At 37.9% G+C, this 26,658-nt stretch overlaps 1 protein-coding gene across 2 annotated transcripts in view; it reads left to right on the top strand.

The window, feature by feature from the left end:
- Positions 1 to 26,658, top strand: part of edil3a (EGF-like repeats and discoidin I-like domains 3a) — a 199,865-nt gene that overhangs the window by 159,103 nt on the left and 14,104 nt on the right. Inside the window, exon 9 of one of the 2 annotated variants that reach the window (XM_083527100.1) lies at positions 16,697 to 16,852. In XM_083527100.1, the coding sequence (XP_083383226.1) occupies positions 16,697 to 16,852 (156 nt within the window). Of the gene's footprint in view, positions 1 to 4,432; positions 5,813 to 16,696; positions 16,853 to 26,658 lie in introns of those variants that run through there. The other variant, XM_083527101.1, reaches the window with a different exon arrangement.

Raw genomic sequence — 26,658 nt, 5'->3', positions numbered from 1 at the left:
TTTTGTAACTAGTTGCCTGCCTACCTATTAGCAAACAGTGGATAAGAGAGCTGTACTTATATCTTATGCCCTGTAATGTTTCTATAGCTGCATGAAATAGTATGATAATATTACTGGTCCATGAACACTAATTAATCCACAGTGTTGTGAGTTGCAGGAGACCAGGGATTTAAGTGCAGGGTATATGGTATTAAAATCAGAAGAGGGAAATTGGGTGAGGTAGAGTGAGTCCAGTAATCAAGCATGATATTATATTTAAAAAAGAAACATGATATTAGCCTGGTTTAAGAATCACTCCACATTCTTGTTACCTCTAAAATTGATTATGATTTCAAACAGATATCTTTTAATGATATAATGAAAGTGGATTTTAATTCGGAAGGTCGCAAGGTTCAAATCCTGCTCTTGGGCCCTTGAGTAAGGCCCCTAGCCATCAACAGCTGAATAAATTAGATAATTGTAAATCACTCTGGATTAAGGATTCTGCCAAATACAGTACCATAAATGTAATGTAAAATGTGTTCCAAGTCAAAGTCTTAAGATAAAGTAGCACTAGCCTTCTGATATACACTATGTGATCTGAAAAGAGCTTTAAAAATCTGAAACACATAACTGGTTAACATTCAACAAAACATTACTGATTAAAAATATACAAGCAAATAAATAATAACAAATTAATATAGGCATGTAAACAAAAACATTTTAAGTAGCTTTCAGTATTCAAATTACTTTTAGTTTATTTTTTAATTTTTTTATTTTTTCATATGAGAGTTTTGCCATTATTTAAATTGTTTTATTGGTACTGCTGACATTTTACTTTATAGTACATTCCATGCATTTCAATGCAGCTATAAACAATTTACAATTTACAAATGTGAAAAGTGAAAAATCACTGTTCTTTTCTATATCACAATATGTAAATGTATAATGTTTTACTTACCATTTTCGTAAACAGATTTAAAAAAACTTCGAACAGATTTTTTCGCATGCTAAATCTGTTGTGATATTTCTTCTTCAGTCAGGGATGAGTCACAGTCAAGTAAACAAATGTCTGGCCAATAATGCAGTCTTAGCATTAAACTTCATATTATAAATGAGAAACTTCTAACTTTCTACGTTTGTTGCTTTTTTTGTCGTCTGACTGCTCTTTTTTCAGAGATATCATATGAAGTGTGTGCTTGTCCATAGCTGTGCGTGTTGTTTAAGTATGCTCACCTCTAACACTACTATAAAGTCAGCTTTGCATATTACATCCCTTTAAAGAAGCTAATTTTTATAAATGGCCAGCGGTAATGTTGATCACAAGTCAAAGCCGTGGGCACAAATCACTGCAGTGCTCACTAAACTGATGCACCAAAGCCACTGCTGTAAATTATACAGCTGTCATTAGTGCATCACAACATTGCTAGTTGGTTGATCTAAAACTACGCCTGTGGCAATTGAGGCCTCAATTTGTCTTAAAAGGCAAACTCACAGTCACAGACTTAATTGTAGCGATTCTCCTTGTATTTGAAGCATACACAGTACAGTAGGAGATCACACACATATTTTAGGATTTGTCCAGAAATACACTATATGGACAAAAGTATTGGGACACATGACTTTCCATATCCATATGTGGGTTTTTTTCCAAAATGCTGAAGACACACAATTGTACAGGGTGTCTTTGGATGCAGAATCATGACATTTTTCCAAACATATTCCATCATGACAATGCCCCTTGTGCACAAAGCAAACTCAGTGAATATACTCTATGCTTTGCATGGGTTTAAGTGGAAGATCTCCTGTTATAAAGCTCTGACCTCAACCCTATTGAACATCTTTGGGATGAATTGAAACACTGATTGCACCCCAGGCTTTTTTTTATCAGACCTGCATCAGTACCTGACTTTACTAACACCCTTGTGTCTGAATGAGCACAAATCTCCACAAGCACACTTCAAAATCTAGGGGAACATCTTCCCAGGAGAGTGAAGGAAATTATAAGAGAAAATTGGGACTAAATATAGAATGCAATACTCAAAACGCACATGCCATACTTATGACCAGGTGTCCGCAAACTTTTGGCAATATATATATATATACTATATTTATATATATATATATATATATAGTATATCAACTTGGGTCAGGTACCTAGCAATCTACAAAACAACAAGGATGATGCCAATGACAGGTGTATAAGTTGAAGATCTGGAGTCTGAGGGTCTGTTTAAGCTGAGTACACACAATAAGAGGTGAGTGCTAGACAGGATATAGGACATTGAGGTTATAGGAATTGTGCTGTGTTACTCTATTCAGGTAGAGATGCAGTGAGAGATGAATCCCACAGCTGACTCTCACTGAGGGTAATTGGACACAATTGTTGGTAGAAAATCATTAATAAACAAAGAAAGGACAACAATTCAATGACAAAAGCCCAAGCTATTTTAAAACAACCAACTCAGACTTTTAGTACAAAACCCCAAAAAGTTATATGCACATCATTTATTAATAAAATCTGGCAGAAAAAAAAGAAAAGAAAAGTTTAATTATAAAATCTTGTTTACTTTATGCAAATTTGATCATGCCTAAGAGAGCCTCTTACATTAATTAATTTTACAAAAGAACATATGAATAATTTGCTGAAACAACCCATAACAGGGAAGATACAAGTATCATAATGTAATAAGTGTAACAAAATGTATTGAAATTGAGAAACCATATATTGTATAATACTATATTAATATAACATAAATATCATTTGTTCTTATTCCTTAACCTTCACTTGATATCATTTCAGCATATCAGCTTTGCATGGCTTGGTATCGACTGTCACCTGCCGTGATCACTGAGATTCCATCACTATTGCAGATTGCTTGCTGTCGTTGGACAAGTGCAGGAGTGCAGGGCTGTGACATTAATTAGATTCCTGCAAGATTGATTTCTTCTTGATTGCATGGCCCTGATTAACACCAGCAACACCAGCTAAAAGGAGCATGTGTTTGGGTTAATCACGGAGCCTTCCTTAATTTCTTTCTTCACATTTACAACAATATAAAATAGTAGCATATGTAGGGGAACACCTGAACAGTGAATGCAGAATTTATATAACAGGGTATGAGAAGAATTGTTAACAATTGTATTTGTTAGCACTGTACTAATGGAAAGAGCAGTTTTACAGAAACATTATAAACATAATATAAACATAATATAAACACTGGATTGAGGTTATACATTTTATTTACATGCATACTGATTGAGCAAGTTCGAGGCAGTGATAAGACATTTAGGAAACAGCAAGAGGCTCAAGGGGAACCCAGTCTCATTTGGGGACACCAGATTTTGCAATTATAAATAGTTTATAGATTATAATTAGATATTTATTTATTAATATAAATATAAATATAAATAATTTTTTTTATTTATAAATAGATTATAAATAATCTCTTCAAAAAATTGTATGTAGGTTCATTATAGTTTAAAAATAGTGTATATTGTTGAAGTTTTAAACTGTTCACTAAACGAAACTTGTTTATAGCGACTGCTAGTTCAAAGTCATTTTTATAGATTCTTAGTGATACGATCCACAGTAATCTCATGTATCATTGGGCTGTTCTTGTGGGGACGACCTCAAAAGCAGCAAATGGTGTCCGGGCGATGAGAATGCCAAGCAAAAGTTCAGTAGGGGTTAAGTTCACTGTTGTCCCAGAAGTATCTTAAGTGCAAGTTTATTTCTATAGCACTTTTCACAATAGACATTGTGTTAAAGCAGCTTTAGAGAACTTAAAAACTAAAGGGTGTGTGTTTATCCCTGATGAGCAGCCTGGGGCGACTGTGGCAAGGAAAATCTCAATTAGATGTTATGAGAAAGAAACTTTTAGAGGAACCAAATTCAAAAGTGGAACCCATCCTCATTTGGTTGATATCAAGAATCTTAGAATTTACCAATAAAAGAAATACAACACATTAACCAATTATCTTCACTCAGAATTTGTATCATATCTGTTCAGGATTTACAATACCGATGACCAAAAGGATCTGCTTGTATTTGTGGTGTAATTCTTTCTAGTTGGGTTGTTTCATTCTGGGTGTTAAATCTTGCACTAAGGCAAATAAAAGTGTTCAAAATGATAAACGTTTTGTTTGCAATCAAGTCTATGTGCTCTGGTTAATTAATAAAGCTGACAGTATACCAATGCTAAGTTATTTTTAGAAATCTAATTATGAAAAAAAAAGCCTTTGTATAAAAAATAAACATTCCGACTTAGCAAATGGAATTGTTTATAATATTACATTTGCCAATAAATGGCAGAAATGAGTGAGCATTTTCACATCCTTTGATCGGATGAGAGACAAAGAGAGGACTACTGCAACCTGCCTCTGTCACAAACTGCACATGTTCAAATATATTCATGTGGATTTAATAGCTTTGTTTTTTATTCCAAAACAGCTGACAGAGGAGATTCATATGATTTGGTTGCAGAAACACAAACACATTTAAAGATGGATTCTTTCAAGAAAACCTGGACATTGTGAGGAAAGCTTTTTCATTAACAATTTATACTTATGTTTTCTTTTCCGTAGCATTCACACAAAAAAAAAAAAAACCCACAGATTTTGCCTACATCTCTAGAAAAAAAGGTAATGCACTGAGAAAAATGCACAGAAAACCCGGGGTCATTTTTATAAGATTAATATTGATGCGTCTTCTAGTAATGTATGGCTGTGGCTGCAGTGAAAGGAGACTTGTTGAATTGTGTTAATTGGGTTTCATGCTTCAGTAATGACAATTATTATATCTATATGAAATACATGTCTGTGATGCAACACTCTGTTATACTGTATTTTTGTACAATGGTGATGGTTTCTATGGCAATGACATCATAATGATGGTATTAAGAGGTAGACTGAATCAGGTAGGACGCCACTGAAGGTGTGAAACGCATGACCTGCCACTGGTACAGAGTGTAGGGTTTTCAAATTGTATTACACAGAATATTGAATATTAATGCACTGGTATAAATATGTTGCACCTTTAGGTGGACCTGTTTATTTTTCTTTTCATAAATCTCAGTGTAATTCTCTGTACAAGCTGTGCACAGATTAGGTTTATTTTCTTTTTTCCCCAGATGATTTTAAACACACTCAATTTTAGCCAACCTTTATGGCTGTAGATGAAACTGGTTCATGTTTACTTTTCCAAAGTGTAACATTCACTTCAAGTGAAGTTTCTAATGCTGTAGATTATTGTAAACACTATTTATAAAAAAAAAAAAAAAAAAAAAAAAAAAAACATATTTCATTAATTTCTCTCGGTGTTGCTTCGGTGACAGTTTTTAATGAAACAAACATCCAGTCTAGTCTTGCGTGTAGGAGCTGCAATTAAACAAATGCTATGGCGAGTCACCCAGATGAATAATAATGACCCGTTTATGGTTAATAAATTAAATGTACATCATTTTGATGGAAGAATTTGAACTGGAAAAAATACTAGGGAGGTTAAAAAATGTGTTGCAGACAACAGTACTGTAAGCCACCACATCCATGCCATGTATTCTGTTTGTTGTTAGATGCATTCCTCACTACCAGGTGCAACCATTTTTATCAATATTTGTCTTGCTGTGCAAAAAAATCAATAGGAACACCACCTGCAGCCATGTTGTTTTGGTGAACTAACAGAAAGGCGTTGTGTGATGCAGTCTCCAGTGGATCAAATGCAATAACAAACATTACAATTATTAAACAGACTGTCCACAGTTTTCATTATGCTTTGTGAAACACTGCTTTTCAGCTATTTCACTATTCATAATAAACACACAAGCAATCAATTTATCAAAGCTTTTTTTCTTATTGATGTATAATATATGTATATACAGTGAGGAAAATAAGTATTTGAACACCCTGCTATTTTGCAAGTTCTCCCACTTAGAAATCATGGAGGGGTCTGAAATTTTCATCGTAGGTGCATGTCCACTGTGAGAGACATAATCTAAAAAAAAAAATCCAGAAATCACAATATATGATTTTTAAACTATTTATTTGTATGATACAGCTGCAAATAAGTATTTGAACACCTGTCTATCAGCTAGAATTCAAAGACCAAAGACCTGTTAGACCAAGACCAAAGACCAACTCAAAGACCTGTTAGTCCGCCTTTAAAATGTCCACCTCCACTACATTTATTATCCTAAATTAGATTCACCTGTTTGAGGTCGTTAGCTGCATAAAGACACCTGTCCACCCCATACAATCAGTAAGAATCCAACTACTAACATGGCCAAGACCAAAGAGCTGTCCAAAGACACTAGAGACAAAATTGTACACCTCCACAAGGCTGGAAAGGGCTACGGGAAAATTGCCAAGCAGCTTGGTGAAAAAAGGTCCACTGTTAGAGCAATAATTAGAAAATGGAAGAAGCTAAACATGACTGTCAATCTCCCTCGGACTGGGGCTCCATGCAATATCTCACCTCGTAGGGTCTCAATGATCCTAAGGAAGGTGAGAAATCAGCCCAGAACTACACAGGAGGAGCTGGTCAATGACCTGAAAAGAGCTGGGACCACCGTTTCCAAGGTTACTGTTGGTAATACACTAAGACGTCATGGTTTGAAATCATGCATGGCACGGAAGGTTCCCCTGCTTAAACCAGCACATGTCCAGGCACGTCTTAAGTTTGCCAATGACCATTTGGATGATCCGGAGGAGTCATGGGAGAAAGTCATGTGGTCAGATGAGACCAAAATAGAACTTTTGGGTCAGAATTCAACTAAACGTGTTTGGAGGAAGAAGAATGATGAGTACCTTCCCAAGAACACCATCCCTACTGTGAAGCATGGGGGTGGTAGCATCATGCTTTAGGGGTGTTTTTTTGCACATGGGACAGGGCGACTGCACTGTATTAAGGAGAGGATGACCGGGGCGACGTATTGCGAGATTTTGGGGAACAACCTCCTTCCCTCAGTTAGAGCATTGAAGATGGGTCGAGGCTGGGTCTTCCAACATGACAATGACTCAAAGCACACAGCCAGGATAACCAAGGAGTGGCTCTGTAAGAAGCATATCAAGGTTCTGGCGTGGTCTAGCCAGTCTCCAGACCTAAACCCAATAGAGAATCTTTGGAGGGAGCTCAAACTCCGTGTTTCTCAGCAACAGGCCAGAAACCTGACTGATCTAGAGAAGATCTGTGTGGAGGAGTGGGCCAAAATCCCTCCTGCAGTGTGTGCAAACCTGGTGAAAAACTACAGGAAACGTTTGACCTCTGTAATTGCAAACAAAGGCTACTGTACCAAATATTAACATTGACTTTCTCAGGTGTTCAAATACTTATTTGCAGCTGTATCATACAAATAAATAGTTTAAAAATCATTTATTGTGATTTCGGGATTTATTTTTTTAGATTATGTCTCTCACAGTGGACATGCACCTACGATGACAATTTCAGACTCCTCCATGATTTCTAAGTGGGAGAACTTGCAAAATAGCAGGGTGTTCAAATACTTATTTTCCTCACTGTATGTGTGTGTGTGTGTGTGTGTGTGTGTGTGTGTGTGTGTGTGTGTGTGTGTGTGTGTGTGTGTGGTTCTAAAATTATTTACAAAAGCATTTGCAGTAAATGTAAATGTGTATGTAAATGTGCATCTTTACATACAATCACAATTTAAATATAATTGTAACAATTTAACCGATTTTTAATAAGTTTACTTCAGCTAGACTGCTCACTTCATTAGCTGCTTAATTAAAGTTCGAGTTTGCAATTTTCTTTCTAACATGCTTTCATCCTTATTATGTTGTTCTTCTGATCTTTGGTTCCCTATATTATAGTAATTAGGGTTGTATTGCAGTGCTAACATTTTCAAAAGCTTAGTCATCACTACAAATTATTTAGAGTGGAAATTCTAAGACAAGGTAATTTAGTAAATACAAGCAAACAAATTAACCAAACACAATATAAAGGTGTGAAGTTCGACCATCATCTGAAAGCAGTTTGTATTTCCTTTTGTTTCTTTTAAGGCTTTAGCTTTGGAGTCTCTTATTTATTTTATACATTACTTTCCTCCTTAGTGGAAAGTAATAAAACAAAGCATTTTGCAGAGATGCTAAAAATAAAGGATAAAAATATACTCTATCAAGCATGAATTTATATCTTAAGTTGCTAAATAACTGTCATGACCTAAATGAATGCAAAAGTAATTTTTGGAAAAAAATTTAATTGAACAATAGACAAATGTGCCTACTTCTGGAGTTCTACCTTTGGTACTGTACAATTTGGTTGAAATTGTGCAATTTCTTAGTTTCATTAAAAAGAATCAACATTAGTAATCAGTGTGTGTAGATATTGTATATCCCCTGTCCAATACACTGTAGAATAAATAAGCAAAAACACAGTGATATGATAAATACAAAAATGCTACATTTAATCACAGACATTTCCAGTATGTCACTGTACCATTATAGGACAAAGTATTCTGTAAAAGTACAAATATTATGTTCAAATATTACTCCAGTAAAATGTCTCTGTTTTGCATTTTATGCTGAGCAAACATACAGAAGAACTTGCTTTTGAATGTGCTTATGTATCAAAAGTAAAATAAGAAGTATATTTAAATAATGAATGCAATTTAATGTTCTATTATCCTATGAATCATATGGCCTCCTGTTGTACACAATGAGAGTATCATTACTCTATGGAATCTTTAGTGAGAACTGTGAGATTATGGTTTTGATCTTGTGGAATAGTCTCATTTAACACAATTTATTTATTTACTATTTATTAAAGTTTACATTTCCCCAAAATTAAAATACTCTGATAAATACAGTTACTTGAAAAATGCAATTAAGCACAAAATAAAATTCACATAATTACAGTCCATTGCTGATTGTTGCCATGTTTCATTCCTGTAACATACTGTACATCACCGTGGCTCAAAATGGGTCAAAATTTTAAAAAGAGCAAATACTATTTGCAAACTATCTTGCTGATGGTCTTAACGGGTTCCACATTTGTTCTTATTTCTATACTTAATACAGGACAAAAATTACCTACTCTGAGTGTCCGAAGATTCTGTCTGAAATGTACATATCATTGACTGTATGAACTTTGGCCCCGTATTCAACTTGCACTGAGAAATTGGGTCAGAAAATGCAAACGATTGCAAATGAGCCTTCCATGTGTACAATTAAATTATGCAAGCTTCAGGGAAGCAAGCAAAATAGCACAGAGTTCTTTCAAACCAGCGTGCTAGATGTTTCTTTTCTACCATTGCTAGATGTCAAACTCTCACGGGAAAGATAACTTTAATTTCTTTAAAGAAATTTGTAGTTTTTTTAAGGATTTTTTTCTACATTTAATTATTCCTAATTTTTTAAGTGACAGTAGATATATGTGTTGTCAGGAAACCCAGTACGTACTGTACAAAGAGCAGTGCAGGGGGGCAGAGAGTAGGCTGAGCAGCGTGGGTGGTGTAGTCTGTCACAGCTGGCTGAGCCCAGAGGAAGCCCCCCCCCCCCCCCCCCCCCACTTGTTTATTTATATATTTATGGCGTCTCAATTGATTTTTTTTAATAGGCAGCCACAAGCAAACCAAGCCGGGCTTCACAGACTTCAAAGCATGTTCATGCAGCAGGATTAGACCCTCAGGAGGGAGGTTACAGCTTCTTCTTCTTCTTCTTCTTTCGGCTGCTCCCATTAGGGGTCGCCACAGCGGATCATCCGTCTCCATACCACCCTGTCCTCTATATCTGCCTCTTTTACACCAACTACCTGCATGTCTTCCCTCACCACATCCATGAACCTCCTCCTTGGCCTTCCTCTTTTCCTCCTACCTGGTGGCTCCATCTTCAGCATTTTTCTACCAATATAATTCATGTCCCTCCTCTGCACATGTCCAAACCATCTCAATCTCGCCTCCCTCACCTTGTCACCAAAACATCCTACATGTGCTGTCCCTCTAATAAACTCATTTCTAATCTTGTCCATCCTCGTCACTCCCAACGAAAACCTCAACATCTTCAGCTCTGCTACCTCCAGCTCCACCTCCTGTTTTTTACTCAATGCCACTGTCTCTAATCCATACAACATCGCAGGTCTCACCACAGTCCTATAAACTTTCCCTTTCATTCTTGCAGATACTCTTCTATCACAAATCACTCCTGTCACTCTTCTCCACCCACTCCACCCTGCCTGCACTCTTTTCTTTACTTCCCTAACACACTCTCCATTACTTTGCACTGTTGACCCCAGGTACCTGAACTCCTCCACCTTCTCCACCTCTTCTCCCTGCAACCGCATCACTCCACTGCCCTCTCTCTCATTCACACACATGTACTCTGTCTTACTCCTACTGACTTTCATTCCCCTTCTCTCCAGCGCATATCTCCACCTCTCCAGGCTCTTCTCAACCTGCTCTCTACTCTCACCACAAATCACAATATCATCTGCAAACATCATAGTCCAGGGAGACTCCTGTCTGACCTCGTCCGTCAACCTGTCCATCACCACTGCAAACAGGAAAGGGCTCAGGGCCGATCCTTGATGCAGTCCAACCTTCACCCTGAACCAGTCTGTCGTACCTACTGCACACTTTACTGCCGTCACACTGTCCTCATACATGTCCTGCACCACCCTCACATACTTCTCTGACACACCTGACTTCCTCATACAATACCACAACTCCTCTCTCGGCACCCTGTCGTACGCTTTCTCTAAATCCACAAATACACAATGCAGCTCCTTCTGTCCTTCTCTATACTTCTCCATCAACATCCTCAAAGCAAATAAGGCATCTGTGGTGCTCTTCCTCGGCATGAAACCATACTGTTGCTCACAGATGGTCACCTCTTCTCTCAGCCTGGCTTCCACTACTCTTTCCCATAACTTCATGGTGTGACTGATCAACTTAATTCCCCTGTAATTACTGCAGGTCTGCACATCTCCCTTATGCTTAAAGATCGGTACCAGCACACTCCTTCTCCATTCCTCAGGCATCCTCTCCCCTTCCAGAATCCTGTTAAACAATCTGGTTAAAAACTCCACTGCCATCTCTCCTAAACATCTAAACGCTCCTACCGGTATGTCATCTGGTCCAACCGACTTTCCATTCTTCATCCTCTTAATCGCTGCTCTCACTTCCTCCTTACTAATCCTATCTACATCCTGCTTCACCAACTCCACATCCTCCAACCTTTTCTCTCTCTGATTTTCCTCATTCATCAGCTGCTCAAAATACTCCCTCCATCTTCTCAACACACTCTCCTCACTAGTCAACACATTTCCCTCTCCATCCTTTATTGCTCTAACTTGCAGTACATCCTTCCCAGCTCGGTCCCTCTGCCTGACCAATCGGTATAAATCCTTTTCTCCTTCCTTAGTGTCCAACCTCTTATACAGCTCCTCATATGCCTTTTCCTTGGCTTTCGCCACATCCCTTTTAACCTGCTGCCGCATCTCCTTGTACTCCTGCCTACTCTTCTCATCACTCTGTCGATCCCACTTCTGTTTTGGAGGTTACAGCACTGAGGGCAAATCTCAAACTCATTTTCACCCTAAATCAGTTGCACTCGTCAAAGCATGGGGTTACGGGCCAGCATTAAAAATAGTGTTTTGGGGGGGATTGATTGATTGATTGATTGATTGATTGATTGATTGATTAATTAATTTATTTATTTATTGACAGCAAGCATTTAGGATTCGAACTTTACGGGCTGCTGTTGTTTTGGCTGAATTATTGGTCAGGACAAGATTAGCTTTGTGTGCAACCTTTTGTGTGTAATCAAGCGCTGGCACACTGGCCTGACATTTCCATTCACTCGCTACCCTCTTTGTTTACTGCCGCAGCTGGTGCAATTAGTTTAGAAGTGTCTCACACACACTCACATGCACACACCCACACCCACACACACAGGCTGATGCAGTGTGCAGAATAGCAGTGAAAGTCCACAGGGTAATGTTGTAATGCATAATCCTTATTGACATTTTTTTCAGGGCTGTTGCAGAATATCTGGTACTTTGTTAAGTTTTAGTAACTGCATTGATTAAGATACAGTTTCTCTGCCAAAGCTGAATCATTTTCACATCATTTAGTATTTTTGCAGAAAAAAGATGGATCAGGGTTTAAAAAGTACTGTGTGTGTGTGTATATATATATATATATATATATATATATATATATATATATATATATATATATATATATATATATATATATATATATATGATTAAAGGCTCTGAACAAGGGCCCATTAACAGCAGCTTTGAATTAAATACATGACAAACATTTAAACCTCTTTGCTACCATTACTTCTACTACACTACTACTACTACTACTACTACTACTACTACTACTACTACTACTACTACTACTACTATAACTACTAATACTTCTCCTACTCCTCTTACTACTACTCCTACCACTACTACTACCACTACTACTACTACTTCTCCTACTCCTCTTACTAACGCTTCTACCACTACACTACTACTACTACTACTACTACTACTACTACTACTACTCCTACCACTATACTACTACTACTACTATAACTACTAATACTACTCCTACTGCTCCTACTACTACTCCTACCACTACACTACTACTACTACTAGTAATCCTACCACTACACTACTACTACTACTACTACTACTACCACTATACTACTACTACTACTACTAATCCTACCACCACACTACTACTACTACTACTCCTACCACTATACTACTACTATAACTACTAATACTACTCCTACTGCTCCTTCTACTACTCCTACCACTACACTACTACTACTACTAATACTACTACTACCATACTACTACTACTGCTACTAAACTACTAGTACTACCACTACTACTACTACTGCTAAACTACTACTACCCATACCACTACACAACTACTACTAATACTAATGCCACTTGGAATAAATGGGAACACTGACTGAACCTCAAGCCTTCTTACTTGATATCATATTTGAATGAGCACAAATGCACAGCTACACTCTAAAATCTAGTGGAAAAACCTTCCCAGAGGAATGAAATTTAGTATAACAGCAGAATGTGAACAAAATCTGTTTTGGTCATTTCTTCTGTTTTTTTTTTTGTTTGTTTTTTTAACAAAAACAAGGAGCTTGCTCACTTCCATGCGCTAATTTTTTCCTACTGTATGAAAGGCCAAAAATAAAACTAGCTTGAGGGCCATGGGCCAAAATTGAATGTTGCTTTATATCAAACAGTATTATATTATTAAAATGACTATAATACTTTCATTTTAAACTATTATAAAGTATTCATTTCAACATATTACCTAAAAATTAAGAGGCCATGATTCCTCTTTTTATTGATTTCCATAAAATAAATAGAAAACATTACTCTAGAAAATTGCGTGTGTGTGTGTGTGTGTGTGTGTGTGCATCATAAACAAATAGCAATCGGCAGCTCATTTTTAAAAGCAGGTGGGGCTGTTCTACACTATACAGTCAACATATGTAAGCACCTGACCATTACACATAATAACTACCCAGACTGTTCTATATTTTTCTTCACTGGAAATCACTTTGACAATGCTAATAAGAATATCAAAATATTCTTGTAAATGTTTTAAACATAATTATGGTGTTTTAAATGACCTAAATCAACAGGGCACCAAACAGAACTTTTGCGTTGTTTCCACACGAACGGTTTTATTTGCCGGATTTGTGCATCATGGCATTTTATTGGTCCGGGGAAAAGGAATATAAGTTTCTGATTGATTACCACAGTAGATGGCGGTAATGCTCTACTTAAGAATGCGAATCGCCAATAAAGAAGAAGAAGAAGAATCATAGCGGATTTTGGTTCTTGACTTGAGACTTGGCAAAGCAGTAAAACAAATGTTTAGTGATTAAAAAAGAATGAGAGTTTCTTATTATTTTTTTTATATCTGAGTAAGGACATTGTGAAAAAATGTGTGTTGTGTTGAAAGTTTGAATTTCACCTCTTCAATATTAAAATATTTATATTTTTACTCAAAATTGTCTAACAGAAATGCGTGTTGTGTTGCCCGTTAATAAAATAAGTGCCTTTAAAATTTATTTGTGTTCATGCATTATTACGGAAATAATGCATGAACACAAATTAATTTTTGGTAAAGTGCTGCATAACACTAAGAAATGATGCAGTGGCACGAGGAACTGAGGAATTTATATATTGGTTTAGGCGTTGTGTAGGTCAGTTCCTCGTGCCACAGCATCATTTCTTAATGTTGTGCAGCACTTTACTAGGGCCAGCACCAAGTGACAAATAGTCCGATTTGGTATGTCTGAAGCTGCAATGTGTGGCATACTCCCTAGTGTGTTGTGGACCATTTGCTTCTGGCAGACACATGCCCTTATGCTTTGCTAACATGGCACAGGGGAGGGTGTGATGCCTGTCTAGCCCAGAGTCACTCTGTCATGCCGGTTTGAAGGGGAAAAAAAAACCCCATGATATCAATTTTCCTCTGCGATATATTTGGTGTTCATCTTGTTAAATGTATATATATTTTTTCTCTATATTCATATCCATATAGTCTTTACACTTCACTAAATTCACACCTCAAAGTCAAAATAACGTTTAGCTTTGATAAAGTCTATTTTTTTTCCTTTTGCTCATTACATCGGCTGTAAGCTTTGTCTTTTATGCAGGGGGTACTATGACTGGTAGTATTACCTGCTGGTTTTGGAACATCCATAAAACCCCTACACTGTGTAGTACAATCTGACCACTTTACCACAGGAGGTGATCTTACTGCCCTCCAGTAAATTCATACCAGATGGTGCCTAAGCAGGACTTGAAGGATCCTAAAAGACTGCAGTCTTTTAGGATCCTTCTGCCAGAAACTATTGCATTTTTATTAGATTTAGAAAGTTTTTTTACTGTAGGCCGGTCATAGCTGAATGTTAATAGCATCATACTTGAGCTTTTGGACTGTAATGACACTTTATCCAACATTATACATACTGTAAGTGTAAACTGCAAATCTAAATCTTACTCTGAATATTTATATATATAGTATATTGTTTTTCCTGCAAGTTTTTGTTTATGTTTATCACTGTATAGCATCCCCTCTTCTTTTAACACCAGTCTGGGAACATCTGGGAATTGAGAAGACCATTTGCTGGAGTTATGGAGAGGAATATCGTCCCATTTTAATCTGATACAGGATTATCTGCTTAACAGTCATGGGTTCTCTTTGTTGTATTTTTCTTTTTATGATGTGCAGCATCCAGACGTTTCTACTACAAAATCATGCTGTTCTAATAGATGCAGAATGCGGTTTATCATTTGTTGATTATCATTTGGTTCATCATTTATCTTGTACCTTTCAGCATTGTTGGTGCCCTTCCAGACGTACAAGCTGCACATTCCATAGGCAATAATGCCCTTATACCAACAGAAATGCAAAGTACTCAAAAAAACTGAGTATTAATAACAACTGGTTGATCCCTCTCCTCTTTAGTCCTAAAGATGTAGCATGCATGGCTTTTCTTGAATGTTTCTGGACATTCTTCTTTGCATGATGAAGCCTTATCCTGCATTTGTGAGTGACACGGCAAACTGTGTTTACATAGAATGATTTCTGGGGGTGTTTGAGCCCATGCTGTGATTTCCATTACAGAATAATTCCTAATTTTAATACAGTGCCACTTGACAGCCCAAAGATCATTAGTATCAAATATAGATTTTTGCACTTAAATAAATAAACTTTAATAAATAAAATGTCATCCATGAGAAAATTATTGCATTCTCTTTTTATTTACAGTTGTCATGTATTAAAGGTAACATTTTCAAACTTCAATAAGTAAAACTGATACTGCTTTCAGGTTCAAATATAATACAAATAAGTAGGTGTGATATTTTTAAAACTGCTATTTTGTTATTACTATTATATAGGGAAATTATCAAGAAACACAGCATGTAAATACCCATAGCAGTAATGTTCATATAGCACCAAACAACATATTTGCTCTGCAAATACTAAAGAACACAACACATATTTCAGTTTCAGGGTGAACCTTCCCTTTAAATCAGAGATGACCAAAATGGGGCCCACGGGCAGAAACATTTGTTTTATTTTTTTACAATTAAATACAGAAATCTACTATATATATATATATATATATATATATATATATATATATATATATATATATATATATATATATATATATATATATATATATATATATATATATATATATATATATATATATATAATGAATTCTATATATAATGAATTCTATTTATTTATTTATTTTTTGTTTAATGTGCATGCATATGTACATTTTTCTGCTTTCTCAAAGTATTGTGGCAAGAACTTTTCCTTCCATGCACATTTAAATTCATCCCACAGCCTTCAAGCGAGTTTGGTTTTTGGCTCTTTATACTGTATGAAAAGGTTCAGGCACCTCTGCTTTAAATCAAATCCCTTTGGCCGAGAGTTTGCTGTATGCTGCTCTTTCAGTTTTGAAGCCCAAGAAGTGCCTAAGCAATATTGTTCAATATATTGCAAATACCTGCAGCAGTCTTTTTCCGATTCCATTTAGTAAAATTAATTTCAAATAGTGAAATTAAAAACTTTCATGAATCTTTACAACTGAGAAAGTTTTTCATTACACACTACACACACCTGTGAATGACAAAAGGATTCTTACATTCGGTCTAATTGCCTATCTCTTTATCCCTTTCTCCTGTCTCTATTTCTCTCAGGTGGACATGAATGTGCCAACAAAAATCACAGGCATCATAACCCAGGGGGCGAAAGATTTCGGCCATGTGCAGTTTGTGGGCTCATATAAGCTTGCTTTCAGCAATGATGGAGAAAGATGGCACATATATCAGGATGAAAAACAGAAGAAAGATAAGGTAAGACTGTACCATGTGTTCAGTAAAGAGTGAACTGTTACAGTAAAGCCTACATGTGGGAACTCCAGTCAGGGAGAGTATGGCCCAAACTGACCATTTCTTACTGAAGAGTATTCGGATAAAATGCTACTCTGTAGCATTTCCAATCTTTCATATCTCATCAAATCAATTCTTGGGTTAAGTATGAGAGCACATTAACAGACCAGAGCAGAGTTCTTCTCATTTCTTCTTCTCAGTTTTCCTCAGGGATTGTTTATGACTGCAATATGTTCCATATTTTTGTTGTTCAAACCTTTTATCTATTCCAATGTAGTGACAATGCTGTTAGAATCACTACAGGTACAACCTGCCATTGTTTACTATAAACCTTACAAATAAAAATACCAGACCGGTCATTGTAATTTAATAATTTGAACATAAATGGCTTGGATCACAATACCATGACTCCACAAAGTCTAGCAAGTTCATGGTGTGATTTTTGTTTTAGTGAAAGAAAAATGTTATATAAGGTTTTGAAAGTAGTCAAATTAAGCAGACTTATGCTGCTGGGCTGAAGATAAGATCCGGAAGCTTACATAATTCAGTTGTCCACATGGGAAGCATTTATGAAGCAATTCTTTTAAGAAAAGCTTTAGTGTCTTGAGATATGTATTTCATGGAGCTCGTGGGCAATTACCAATATAGATAATATTCACATGTGCTGATATTCATTAAAGCAAGCTACCTAAGAATCTGTAGATAGACCAGACCCTTACAGCAGAGATTTAATCATTAAAATGACATTTAAACATATTATCTTGCTAGGGATATTTTCCAGCTTTGTACTTTCATTAAATTACACTTTTCAAAGAGCTTTTGTCAGACAAGTAGACAGGACATGAAGTCACTGTATCTGCAGCGCATAATAAGTTTTTGCCTTTGCTATAGAGGAGTGGAAAATGATCAATTAAAAATAAATAAAAATAAATAAATAAAAAGGATTGCTGTGAGCCCACTCAAACGGTAGAATGATGATTGGCAAATTGGCAGGTTCCAAACTGTCACCCCAGTGCTTCAAACATACATCATTTCAGTCAGAGATTGTGATTTCATTTCAGAAAAATACTCCAGTGGTATAAAAATGACGTATTAAAAAAGTGTTGCTTTGTTGTAGCATAAAAAAAGTAATTTCTTTTGTTTCATATACTCTACAAAATATCTTCAAATATTGTATAGGAAGCAAAAATACAAAAGTAAATTTTATTATACAATATTTTTATACAAATAAAAATAAATAAATAAACAAATAACAATAATAATAATAATAATAATAATAATAATAATAATAATAATAATATATATATATATATATATATATATATATAATTCTTTTTTTTTTTTTTTTGAGGACAGAGGAAGCCAATATGAAAAATAAAATAAAATATTTACATCAAGGCTTTAAATATCTCTATATAGATATATTTAAATACTACTTAAATACAAAATACATTTTTGTCCATTTATTGCAATGTTAATATTACTGCTCATTGTTTATTTCATGCAAAGTCTTGAAATATTACATTTGCCAATTACATCGCATATCAAAGAAGAATCTGACACTGCATTGCATCAAGTAGAGCACACTGAAGACGAATCGATAGAAGGCTGTTCAACATGGTTCAGTATCAGTAATACCGGCTCAAGCAGTTTGTATCATTAAAGCTTGATTATATGCCTACATCTAAACGGAATTCTAATGCGTTTAGAGCATCTGGAAGGCATTTCAACAGCACTCTATAGTCCCACTCTCAAACTATCTGAAATCAAAGCATCCACCTACCTCTCCATCAGTGATTGACCAGTAAAGTTATATAATAACACCAAGAGTTCAGAAAGAAGTCAGACATACATCCTTTTCTGTGGGTTATTTAACTGAACAATAATCATAATCAATAAAACACTTTTTAAAATAAGTTCACAAGTTGGAGAGCGTTTCTCTTGCACATCACCACAACAGGGCTGTTTTATATTGAAATAACTGATTAAAAACTTGATATTAACTAGTTACTATATCTGTCTATCTGTTACAGCAGTTATTTCTGATTTAATTCTTACATGTAAAAGCAATCAATCAGTTATATTTCAAATGAAAAACCTTCCCAATGACATTATTCCATAAATCTTCTTTTCCTTATTATTTTGGCCTCTCCCATTAGGGGTCGTCACAGCGGATCATCCGTCTCCATACCCCCCTGTCCTCCACATCTGCCTCTTTCAAACCAACTACCTGCCTGTCTTCCTTCACCACATCCATAAACCTCCTCCTTGGCCTTCCTCTTTTCCTCCTACCTGGTGGCTCCATCTTCAGCATTTTTCTACCAATATAATTCATGTCCCTTCTCTGCACATGTCCAAACCATCTCAATCTCGCCTCCCTCACCTTGTCTCCAAAACATTCTAAATGCCCTGTCCCTCTAATAAACTAATTTCTAATCCTGTCCATTCTCGTCACTCCTAACGAAAACCTCAACATCTTCAGCTCTGCTACCTCCAGCTCCACCTCCTGTCTTTTACTCAATGCCACTGTCTCTAAACCATACAAGATCGCAGGTCTCACCACAGTCCTATAAACTTTCCCTTTCACTCTCACAGATACCCTTCTATTACAAATCACTTCTGCCACTCTTCTCCACCCACTCCACCCTGCCTGCACTCTTTTCTTCACTTCTCTTACACATTTTCCATTACTTTGCACTGTTGATCCCAGGTACCTGAACTCCTCCACCTTCACCACCTCTTCTCCCTGCAACCTCACCACTCCACTGCCCTCCCTCTCATTCACACACATGTACTCTGTATTACTCCTACTGACTTTAATTCTTCTTCTCTCCGTACCTCTACCTCTCCAGGCTCTTCTCAACCTGCTCCCTACTCTCACCACATATCACAATATCATCCGCAAACATCATAGTCCAGGGAGACTCCTGTCTGACCTCGTCCGTCAACCTGTCCATCATCACTGCAAACAGAAAAGGTCTCAGAGCCGATCCTTGATGCAGTACAAATTCTAACGTGAACCAGTCTTTCATTCCTACTGCACACTTCACTGCTGTCACACTTGCCTCATACATGTCATGCACCACACTCACATACTTCTCTGACACACCTGACTTCCACATACAATTCCACAACTCCTCTCTCGGCACCCTGTCGTACGCTTTCTCTAAATCCACAAACACACAAAAGAAAATTTCTCCAAAAAATAATGCATCTGTGGTGCTCTTCCTCTGCATAAAACCATATTTTTGCTTACAGATGGTCACCTCTTCTCTCAGCCTGGCTTCCACTAAACTTCCAACCTTCTCTCTCTCTCATTTTCCTCGTTCATCAGCTGCTCAAAATACTCTCTTCATCTTCTCAACACTCTCTCCTCACTAGTCAACACATTTCCACACATCCAACTTCTCATACAGCTCCTCATATGCCTTTTCCTTGGCTTTTTACACATCCCTATTTACCTGCTGCCACATCTCCTTGTACTCCTGCCTACTTTTCTCATCACGCTGTCAATGCCAATTCTGTTTTGCCAACCTCTTTCTCCTTATACATTCCTGCACTTCCTCATTCCACCGCCATGTCTCTTTGTCTTCCTTTTAATTTCCAGATGTCACACCAAGTACCTTTCTAGCTGTCTCCCTTATCACTTCTGCAGTAGTTGCCCAATCATCCAGCAGCTCTTTACCACCACTGAGCCCCTGTCTGACCTCTGCCCTGAATCTCATACTACAGTCTTCCTCCTTGAGTTTCCATCATCTAATTCTTCTTTCAGTCCTCACTCTCCTCCTCTTCTTTTTCACCTCCAAAACCATCCTACAGACCACCATCCGATGCTGTTTAACTACACTGTCCACTGCCAACACCTTACAGTCTCTAGTCTCCTTCAGGTTGCATCTCCCTCATAGAACATAGTCCACCTGTGTGCACCTTCCTCCACTCTTATACGTCACCCTATGAGTCTCCTTCTTCTTAAAATAAGTATCCACCAATGCAATTTCCATCCTTTTAGCAAAATCTACCACCATTTAACATTTGAATGAATTATATCTTCTTCTTCTTCTTTCGGCTGCTCCCATTAGGGGTCGCCACAGCGGATCATTCGTCTCCATACCACCCTGTCCTCTATATCTGCCTCTTTTACACCAACTACCTGCATGTCTTCCCTCACCACATCCATGAACCTCCTCCTTGGCCTTCCTCTTTTCCTCCTACCTGGTGGCTCCATCTTCAGCATTTTTCTACCAGTATAATTCATGTCCCTTCTCTGCACATGTCCAAACCATCTCAATCTCGCCTCCCTCACCTTGTCACCAAAACATCCTATATGGGCTGTCCCTCTAATAAACTCATTTCTAATCTTGTCCATCCTCGTCACTCCCAACGAAAACCTCAACATCTTCAGCTCTGCTACCTCCAGCTCCACCTCCTGTCTTTTACTCAATGCCACTGTCTCTAATCCATACAACATCGCAGGTCTCACCACAGTCCTATAGACTTTCCCTTTCATTCTTGCAGATACTCTTCTATCACAAATCACTCCTGTCACTCTTCTCCACCCACTCCACCCTGCCTGCACTCTTTTCTTTACTTCCCTAACACACTCTCCATTACTTTGCACTGTTGACCCCAGGTACCTGAACTCCTCCACCTTCTCCACCTCTTCTCCCTGCAACCTCACCACTCCACTGCCCTCCCTCTCATTCACACACATGTACTCTGTCTTACTCCTACTGACTTTCATTCCCCTTCTCTCCAGCGCATATCTCCACCTCTCCAGGCTCTTCTCAACCTGCTCTCTACTTTCACCACAAATCACAATATCATCTGCAAACATCATAGTCCAGGGAGACTCCTGTCTGACCTCGTCCGTCAACCTGTCCATCACCACTGCAAACAGGAAAGGGCTCAGGGCCGATCCTTGATGCAGTCCAACCTTCACCCTGAACCAGTCTGTCGTACATACTGCACACTTTACTGCCGTCACACTGTCCTCATACATGTCCTGCACCACCCTCACATACTTCTCTGACACACCTGACTTCCTCATACAATACCACAACTCCTCTCTCGGCACCCTGTCGTACGCTTTCTCTAAATCCACAAATACACAATGCAGCTCCTTCTGTCCTTCTCTATACTTCTCCATCAACATCCTCAAAGCAAATAAGGCATCTGTGGTGCTCTTCCTCGGCATGAAACCATACTGTTGCTCACAGATGGTCACCTCTTCTCTCAGCCTGGCTTCCACTACTCTTTCCCATAACTTCATGGTGTGACTGATCAACTTAATTCCTCTGTAGTTACTGCAGGTCTGCACATCTCCCTTATGCTTAAAGATCGGTACCAGCACACTCCTTCTCCATTCCTCAGGCATCCTCTCCCCTTCCAGAATCCTGTTAAACAATCTGGTTAAAAACTCCACTGCCATCTCTCCTAAACATCTCCACGCTTCTACCGGTATGTCATCTGGTCCAACCGACTTTCCATTCTTCATCCTCTTAATCGCTGCTCTCACTTCCTCCTTACTAATCCTATCTACATCCTGCTTCACCAACTCCACATCCTCCAACCTTCTCTCTCTCTCTCTTAATTTCCTCATTCATCAGCTGCTCAAAATACTCCCTCCATCTTCTCAACACACTCTCCTCACTAGTCAACACATTTCCCTCTCCATCCTTTATTGCTCTAACTTGCAGTACATCCTTCCCAGCTCGGTCCCTCTGCTTGGCCAATCGGTATAAATCCTTTTCTCCTTCCTTAGTGTCCAACCTCTTATGCAGTTCCTCATATGCCTTTTCCTTGGCTTTCGCCACATCCCTTTTAACCTGCTGCCGCATCTCCTTGTACTCCTGCCTACTTTTCTCATCACTCTGTCGATCCCACTTCTGTCTTGCCAACCTCTTTCCCCTAATGCTCTCCTGCACTTCCTCATTCCACCACCACATCTCCTTGTCTTGCTTTCTATTTCCAGATGTCACACCAAGTACTTTTCTAGCTGCCTCCCTCATCACTCCTGCAGTCGTTGCCCAATCATCCGGCACCTCTTCACCACCACCAAGCCCCTGTCTGACCTCTTCCCTGAACCTCACACTACACTCTTCCTCCTTCAGTTTCCACCATCTTATTCTTGTTTCAAACCTTACTTTCCTCCTCTTCTTCTTCGCCTCCAAAACCATCCTACAGACCACCATCCGATGCTGTCTAGCTACACTGTCCCCCGCCAACACCTTACAGTCTCCAATCTCCTTCAGGTTGCATCTCCTACACAGAAGATAATCCACCTGTGTGCACCTTCCTCCACTCTTATACGTCACCCTATGATCCTCCTTCTTCTTAAAATACGTGTTCACCACTGCCATTTCCATCCTTTTAGCAAAATCTACCACCATCTGCCCTTCCACATTCCTCTCCTTAAAACCATACCTACCCATCACCTCCTCATCACCTCTGTTCCCTTCACCTACATGCCCATTAAAGTCTGCCCCAATCACCAATCGTTCTTTCCTAGGTACACCATCTACCACTTCATCTAATTCACTCCAGAATCTTTCTTTCTCCTCCATCTCACAGCCAACTTGTGGAGCATAGGCACTGATGACATTTATCATCATCCCTTCAACTTCCACCTTCACGATCATCACCCTATCAGAAACTCTCTTCACCTCCACTACACTCTTACTGTACTCTTCCTTCAGAATCACCCCTACACCATTTCTCTTCCCATCCACACCATGATAAAACAGTTTAAACCCACCTCCAATGTTCCTGGCCTTACTCCCTTTCCACTTAGTCTCCTGAACACACAACACATCTACCTTTCTCCTCTCCATCATATCAGCTATCTCTCTCCCTTTTCCCATCATAGTACCAACATTTAAAGTACCAACCCGAACCTCTACTCTCCTACACTGCTCCTTTTCCTGCCGTCTCTGTAGACGCCTTCCTCCTCTCCTTCTCCTCCTTGGGCCAACAGTAGCCCAATTTCCACCGGTACCCTGTCGGCTAACGATACCTGTGGCGGTCGTTGTTAACCCGGGCCTCGACCGATCGTGTATGAAATTCTCATTTGTGATCCGCATATTTGATTTGGCACATGTTTTACGCTGGATGCCCTTCCTAACGCAACCCTCCCCATTAACCCGGGCTTGGGACCGGCACTAAGAGTACACTGGCTTGTGCCCCCCTAATGGCTGGGTTTTTGAATGAATTATATATTCATTTTTAATTGTTTAATTATGCTTATAATTAATTTATTTTTTTTTATCCTCACTTACAACCACGGTTGCAAAAATTTGTACAAAGAATTTTGCACCAAATTGCATTTGTTAAAATGTTATAGTAGTGTGCTTCTGTGTTTGTTTTGTATTGGTTAGATGGTAATTAGATTTATTGGGTTGTAAATAGAAATATGTATTAGAAATAATGTCTAAAATTTGTTTGGTTTAGAAAGCAGTGCTTCAGATTTAGGTGCTTGTCTCAGTCCCAGTATGCTTGCCTTAAGCATTAATAGTGGATGCCAAGGCCATCTGCCTGGTTTCAAAAATGACTGTTTAGAGATGTACTAAATGTGATGTGTAAGTGTATACAAGTGCATTCCTTGTAAAGAAAAAAAAAACTAAAGAAATGTAGAGTGTACTGGGAAAATACTCAGACCACATTTTAATATGCTACAACTTTTTGAAATCTTTTGGTCAAATCTTATTTTTTAATATATCACATATTACATAAGTAAATATACCAATCAGACAAGACATTTTGACCACCTGCCTAATATTGTGTTGGTCCCCTTTTCCTGCCAAAACAGTCCTTACCATCAATCATTAACAGCATTTACATAATCAGCAATTTAAGATACAGGAGCTCGTCTGTTTGATTGAACTACACGGGCCAGTCTTCGCTTTCCCTGTGCATCAATAATCCTCGGCTGCCCATGACCCTGTTGCCAGTTCAACACTGTTCCTTCCTTGGATCACTTTTGATAGATACTGAGCACTGCAGACCGGGAACAGCCCACAAAAGCTGCAGTTTTGAAGATGGTCTAAACCCAGTTGTCTAGCCATCACAATTTGGACCTTGTCAAATTCCAGTCCTTACACTTGCTCATTTTTTCTGCTTCTAACATGTCAACTTTAAAGAAGGAAGGTTCACTTTCTGCCTAAAATACTCAACCCACTAACAGGTGCCATGAATAAGAGATAATCAGTGTTATTTACTCACCACTCATAATGTTTTAATGTCATAATTACACAATATAGTACATGAGTATTCAGGTTATTATCCATAAATGGAAGGGATTTACTAACCACCACAGCTCTTACAACTTAGACACACAATGCAAATGTGGTTGAATGGGTTTAGTAAGGGGGATTCTTATTTCCAGAAGACTGGAATGAAGATGGAAGTAAATGTCAAATAGGAACATCTGCAGAATTCCTTCAATCAGGATATATGTCTCAAGCTGGATGGCATTTGTCAATAAAAAGGGACATGACTGCTCTGTTGAAAGATGAGATTATTTGGTGAGGTGAAACTCTTTGGCCTAAGTGTCATGTATTACATCCATATGGAATCTAGACATATATATATATATATATATATATATATATATACAAACAAGTTTACCAGGTTACCTGGACCTTTTACCAGCACAGGAAAATTGCCGCTTGTCCACACAGGATTTATACATTAGAACATTGGCTGGTGCAGCATGTAGTATTGCCTCCTCACAGCTGCATGTTTAAAGCTCATCCATTCTAAATCCACTCAGACACTGGACACGATGAAGATCAACAAATTAATAAAATATCAATGTCACTGTAGCATCACACAAGATGCGCAAAGTACTGAATAAGTAGCCTGGGTGCTTAAATAAATTTTCTTTAGAAGCAGAGGAAAAAAAGAAGAATCATCGATCTGCCTTTTTAACATTTCATCCTACTGGAGTAAGTGATTAGCTTCAAGGCTGTCCCCAACAGGGAGTTGAAAAGATCATTTCCTTGGCCTTTGGCAAAGAGTCAACTCAACTGCTATGTCCTTCTGTCAGAATACTCCCCAAGTGTTTTGCTAATCTCCAAAAGCTTTTATCTGATATAGTACACAATAGCTAGTGCAGTCAAGCGCAGCAAAAAATTATTAGTGTTTAAAGCCTTATGAGGTCTGTGACAATGAGTTAATTAACCTCCATAAATACGTATTTCTTCTTGGTGAAAGAAAGAAAGTATGTCAAAAGAAGGTAAACCGGATTGCACGCTTAGATTAGATGCTGATCAATTAGTGTGTCCCTTTGCAACCATTAGTGCTCCTTTTGAGCCACGTGTTTGGACAATAATAGCTGTTATTCGGTTGAACAGTACGTCCCAGTCATTGGTTGAATTGGAAATCCGGGTTTGATTGCCAGGTTCTTAAATTCTCCAGGGTTTGATGGACATGTGAACAGACTTGATTCAGTTGATGTCTGCTTTGTGACTGCTTTGATTAAACTATTATTTTTAGACAGTAGTATCACTGTCATCTATAGTAATCATAAAATAATATTTTTAATGACTGGTGAGACTAAAGCAATCATCACTCCAGCATTGGCCTAAATGAATACATTTAAATGCATAATACATTAAACAAGTTATTTTTTAACCTGCAGGCTATGTTATTCGGTAATACTGCAATTTAAATTTTATCATAATCCTAGAGTAAATATTATGTCACTGCCAGAACATGCTTTTTGAGACAAAAGGTAAATAGGTGTAGAGTAGTTCCTGTGACCCCTGCTATTA

The sequence above is a fragment of the Silurus aristotelis genome, assembly GCF_946808225.1.
Source record: "Silurus aristotelis genome assembly, chromosome: 23".
Classification (NCBI taxonomy): domain Eukaryota; kingdom Metazoa; phylum Chordata; class Actinopteri; order Siluriformes; family Siluridae; genus Silurus; species Silurus aristotelis.
The sequence above is the reverse complement of the archived record's forward strand: the minus strand, read 5'-3'. Positions and strand labels throughout refer to the sequence as shown.